Source organism: Panulirus ornatus, chromosome 11, assembly GCF_036320965.1.
Source record: "Panulirus ornatus isolate Po-2019 chromosome 11, ASM3632096v1, whole genome shotgun sequence".
NCBI classification, from domain to species: domain Eukaryota; kingdom Metazoa; phylum Arthropoda; class Malacostraca; order Decapoda; family Palinuridae; genus Panulirus; species Panulirus ornatus.
In genome coordinates, this window is record NC_092234.1 from 26,387,574 (window position 1) to 26,393,483 (window position 5,910).

A 5,910-nucleotide genomic window follows, 5' to 3' on the forward strand; every position below is an offset into this window, starting at 1 on the left:
AGCAACAGTTGTAGCTGGGGTACAGTACTAGCGATAAATGGATTATTATAGGGCATTAGGTGCTCCATCAAGTGTTCCAGTCATATACGAGACTATTCTGCAGTCATATCTCTTGGCTAGTCTCATGCATCACTGAAAACCATTGGAAGATCTGCCTCGGTTATCGCTATTCCTTGAGGTGAACATTGTGTTTTCTAGATCTACAGACAAACACCGATGAAAGTGATATTACCTTATTGCCGACCCTAAAGCAATGCACTATACAGTGAACATAAATGGAGAATATTCAATAAAACTGATAAAGAGTGGTGTGGACTGGTCATAAAAACACCTTACACTAGCATAAACCCCGTTGAGGAGGTCGGATTCGAAGAGGTTCATGCTCGTAGGCTGACCCGACTGGCAATGACTGCGCTAGGTCATGAGAAACGAACCCCTTGCTATGGTGACCTTGTATCCGGAGGCCGTATTACTTTCCCTACTCCAAGCTAAGTCTGGGAGCAGTATATATATTTATAGCGTGGCAGCCACGGCTCGTCATCACAAAACCCGTAGCTTCCTCAGCAACATGTGCCGACCCATCTTCCTCCTCTGCTGCGGTAAGACCAACTCCACCAACCTTCCTGTGGTCTCCAGGGACTAACACACATGCCTAGTAAACAGTTAACATCACTAAATACAAAAGCTTTGCTTTTATTTCTTGAAATATGTGAGCTTACTTTGTATGTCGATACTGCCAAGTTTAGTGAGACACATTTATTTGTTTGTATGAAAAAGAATGCATACGCATCATACATGTATTTGTGAATCTAGCACATGATATGTTGTTGTAGTGGCAGTGGCCAGTGCCAACCGGCTCCCAGGAGGCGCGCCCTCCAACAGCTATGACGCGCCTCCCGCCGCTACCACTAATGGCGGCTACTCCTACGACGGAGACTTGCTGGCAGCTGCTTCCTCCTTTGATGAGGCCCAGGACGACCCCATAGCCGCCCTGGCCGCCAACATCCCCGGCGGCGGCGTTGCCGGCCAGGACTACCCGATCCTGGCCTCTGTGCCCGACACCGGCTTCTCCTGCGAGGATCAGCAGTTCCCGGGTTACTACGCCGACACCGCCGACGAGGCCGGCTGCCAGGTCTTCCACATCTGTCAGTTGGACGGCCGCCTCGACTCCTTCCTATGTCCCAACGGCACCGTGTTCAACCAGCAGTACTTCGTGTGCGACTGGTGGTACAACGTGGACTGTTCCGCCTCAGAGCAATACTTCGATCTCAACTCTGAGATCGGTGTAGTTCCTGAGGACAGCATCGCTGCTGCCTCAGACGTGGCATTGGCTACAAACTACGGCGCCCCCAACGCCAACCCCACAGTCCAAACTCCTGGCCAGCTGTACAACACGCCCGCTAAGGTCTGACCATTTTGACCCAGCCCAACAATTCCTAACCATACGAGTATTGATTTATTAGATCTTCAAGGTGTCTTTAATGTTCTCTGTGTACATATTAAAAAGGGGAACTAAGCATTTCATATCTTTATGTAAATGAATAAATATATGCCATCAGTCTACTCCTTTCCACTTGAAATTTTGATATGTATGTCAGGAACGTGATATGGTACGCGTGGCCCCCTGGTAGCAGGATGTGTCGTCAACAACTTTTATTGTTTTCGTGTTTTATCAATTCTCAAACCAATTTAGTTAATGCTACGTTGCGTTTATATATATATATATATATATATATATATATATATATATATATATATATATATATATATATATATATATATATATATATATATATATATATTATCCCTGGGGACAGGGGCGAGAGAATACTTCCCAAGTATTCCCTGCGTGTCGCAGAAGGCGACTAAAAGGGAAGGGAGCGGGGGGCTGGAAATCCTCCCCTCTCGGATTTTTTTTTAATTTTCCAAAAGGAGGGACAGAGAAGGGAGCCAGGTGAGGATATTCCCTCAAAGGTCCAGTCCTCTGTTCTCAACGCAACCTCGCTAATGCGTGAGATGGCGATAGTATGAAAGAAAGAAAAAGATATATATATATACGTATATATATATATATATGTATATATATATATATATATATATATATATATATATATATATATATATATATATATATATATATATATATATATATATATATATATATATATATATATATGTGGGAATATGTGATAGAGTGTAAGAAAGTAAATTCTAGATTGATATAGGTAAAACTGAAAGTTGATAGAGAGAGAAGGGTGATTATTGGTGTATATGCACCTGGGCATGAGAAGAAAGATCATGAGAGGCAAGTGTTTTGGGAGCAGCTGACTGAGTGTGTTATTGGTTTTGATACACGAGACTGGGTTATAGTGATGGGTGATTTCAATGCAAAGGTCAGTAATGTGGCAGTTGAAGGAATAATTGGTATACATGGGGTGTTCAGTGTTGTAAATGGAAATGGTAAAAAGCTTGTAGATTTATGTGCTGAAAAAGGACTGGTGATTGGGAATACCTGGTATAAAAAGCGAGAAGAGAGTGGTAAGAGTTAGTGAGCTTGGGAAGGAGACTTGTGTAAGGAAGTACCAGGAGAGACTGAGTACAGAATGGAAAAAGGTGAGAACAAAGGGGTTAAGGGGAGTGAGGGAGGAATGGGATGTATTTAGGGAAGCAGTGATGGCTTGCGCAAAAGATGCTTGTGGCATGAGAAGCGTGGGAGGTGGGTTGATTAGAAAGGGTAGTGAGTGGTGGGAGGAAGAAGAAAGATTATTATTGAAAGAGAAGAGAGAGGCATTTGGACGATTTTTTCAGGGAAGAAATGCAAATGAGTGGGAGATGCACAAAGAAACAGGCAGGAGGTCAAGAGAAAGGTGCAAGAGGTGAAAAAGAGGGCAAATGAGAGTTGGGGTGAGAGAGTATCATTAAATTTTAGGGAAAATAAAAAGATGTTTTGGAAGGAGGTAAATAAAGTGCGTAAGACAAAGGAGCAAATGGGAACTTCAGTGAAGGGGGCTAATGGGGAGGTAATAACAAGTAGTGGTGATGTGAGAAGGAGATGGAGTGAGTATTTTCAAGGTTTGTTGAATGTGTTTAATGATGGAGTGGCAGATATAGGGCGTTTTCGTCGAGGTGGTGTGCAAAGTGAGAGGGTTAGGGAAAATGATTTGGTAAACAGAGAAGAGGTAGTAAAAGCTTTACGGAAGATGAAAGCCGGAAAGGCAGCGGGTTTGGATGGTATTGCAGTGGAATTTATTAAAAAAGGGGGTGACTGTATTGTTGACAGGTTGGTAAGGTTATTTAATGTATGTATGATTCATGGTGAGGTGCCTGAGGATTGGCGGAATGCTTGCATAGTGCCATTGTACAAAGGTAAAGGGGCTAAGAGTGAGTGCTCAAATTACAGAGATAAAAGTGTGTTGAGTATTCCTGGTATATTAAATGGGAGGGTAGTGATTGAGAGGGTGAAGCATCTACAGAGCATCAGACCGGGGAAGAGCAGTGTGGTTTCAGAAGTGGTAAAGGATGTGTGGATCAGGTGTTTCCTTTGAAGAATGTATGTGAGAAATACTTAGAAAAGCAAATGGATTTGTATGTAGCATTTATGGTTCTGGAGAAGGCATATGATAGACTTGATAGAGATGCTCTGTGGAAGGTATTAAGAATATATGGTGTAGGAGGCAGGTTGTTAGAAGCAGTGAAAAGTTTTTGTCGAGGATGTAAGGCATGTGTACGTGTCGGAAGTGAGGAAAGTGATTGGTTCTCAGTGAATGTAGGTTTGCGTCAGGGGTGTGTGATGTCTCCATGGTTGTTTAATTTGTTTATGGATGGGGCTGTTAGGGAGGTGAATGCAAGAGTTTTGGAAAGAGGGGCAAGTATGCAGTCTGTTGTGGATGAAAAAGCTTGGGAAGTGAGTCAGTTGTTGTTCGCTGATGATACAGCGCTGGTGGCTGATTCATTTGAGAAACTGCAGAAGCTGGTGACAGAGTTTGGTAAAGTGTGTGAAAGAAGAAAGTTAAGAGTAAATGTGAATAAGTGCAAGGTTATTAGGTACAGTATGATTGATGGTCAAGTCAATTGAGAGGTAAGTTTGAATGGAGAAAAACTGGAGGAAGTAAATTGTTTTAGATATCTGGGAGTGGATCTGGCAGCGGATGGAACCATGGAAGCGGAAGTGAATCATAGGGTGGGGGAGGGGGCGAAAATTCTGGGAGCCTTGAAGAATGTTTCGAAATCGAGAACATTATCTCGAAAAGCAAAAATGGGTATATTTGAAGGAAAAGTGGTTCCAACAATATTGTACGGTTGCGAGGCGTGGGTTATGGATAGAGTTGTGCGCAGGAGGGTGGATGTGCTGGAAATGAGATGTTTGAGGACAATATGTGGTGTGAGGTGGTTTGATCGAGTAAGTAATGTTAGGGTGAGAGAGATGTGTGGAAATAGAAAGTGTGTGGTTGAGAGAGTAGAGGAGGGTGTTTTGAAATGGTTTGGTCACATGGAGAGAATGAGTGAGGAAAGATTAACCAAGAGGATATATGTGTCAGAGGTGGAGGGAACGAGGAGAATGAGAAAAAAGAATTGGAGGTGGAAAGATGGAGTGAAAAAGATTTTGTGTGATCGGGGCCTGAACATGCAGGAGGGTGAAAGGCGTGCAATGAATAGAGAATTGGAAAAATTTGGTATACCGGGGTCAACATGCTGTGAATGGATTGAACCAGGGCATGTGAAGTGTCTGGGGTAACCCATGGAAAGTTTTGTGGGGCCTAGATGTGAAAAGGGAGTTGTGATGTCGGTGCATTATACATGACAGCTAGAGTCTGAGTGTGAATGAATGTTGCCCTTGTTGTCTTTTTCTAGCGCTACCTCGCGCAAAGGCGGAGGGAGGGGGTTACCATTTCATGTGTGGCGGGGTGGCGACGGGAATGAATAAGGGCAGACAGTGTGAATTATGTAACTGTTTGTATATGTATATTTCTGTGTGTGTATACATATGTATACGTTGAGAAGTATAGGTGTGTATATGTGCGTGCGTGGACGTGTATGTATATACATGTGTATGTGGGTGGGTTGGGCCATTCTTTCGTCTATTTCCCTGCGCTACCTCGCTAACCCGGGACACAGCGACAAAGTATAAAGATATAGATAAAAAAAAAGATATATATATATATATATATATATATATATATATATATATATATATATATATATAAATATATATATATATATATATATATATATATATATATATATTTATATATATGTATATATATATATATATATATATATATATATATATATATATATATATATATATATATATATATATATATATATATATATATATATATATATATATATTTTTTTTTTTTTTTTTTTTTTTTATACTTTGTCGCTGTCTCCCGCGTTTGCGAGGTAGCGCAAGGAAACAGACGAAAGAAATGGCCCAACCCCCCCCATACACATGTACATACACACGTCCACACACGCAAATATACATACCTACACAGCATTCCATGGTTTACCCCGGACGCTTCACATGCCTTGATTCAATCCACTGACAGCACGTCAACCCCTGTATACCACATCGCTCCAATTCACTCTATTCCTTGCCCTCCTTTCACCCTCCTGCATGTTCAGGCCCCGATCACACAAAATCCTTTTCACTCCATCTTTCCACCTCCAATTTGGTCTCCCTCTTCTCCTCGTTCCCTCCACCTCCGACACATATATCCTCTTGGTCAATCTTTCCTCACTCATTCTCTCCATGTGCCCAAACCATTTCAAACACGTGAATAAGAGCAAGGTTATTAGGTACAGTAGGGTTGAGGGTCAAGTCAATTGGAAGGGAAATTTGAATGGAGAAAAACTGGAGGAAGTAAAGTGTTTTAGATATCTGGGAGTGGATTTGGCAGGGGA

The 5,910-nt window shown here is 41.9% G+C and overlaps 1 protein-coding gene across 1 annotated transcript; it reads left to right on the plus strand.

Moving 5' to 3' along the window:
* Window positions 1–537: 537 nt before the first annotated feature.
* LOC139751099 (uncharacterized) lies at window positions 538–1,506 on the plus strand. Its single transcript, XM_071666198.1, has 2 exons — window positions 538–599; window positions 834–1,506. Exons 1-2 carry the CDS (start codon window positions 569–571, stop codon window positions 1,409–1,411), a joined length of 609 nt encoding a protein of 202 aa, XP_071522299.1. The 5' UTR covers window positions 538–568; the 3' UTR covers window positions 1,412–1,506.
* Window positions 1,507–5,910: the final 4,404 nt, after the last annotated feature.

Coding starts and splice junctions, on each gene's coding strand:
- LOC139751099 (XM_071666198.1), top strand. CDS start 569: ATGTGCCGACCCATCTTCCTCCTCTGCTGCG. Junction 600..833: donor CATCTTCCTCCTCTGCTGCG/GTAAGACCAACT, acceptor ATGTTGTTGTAG/TGGCAGTGGCCAGTGCCAAC.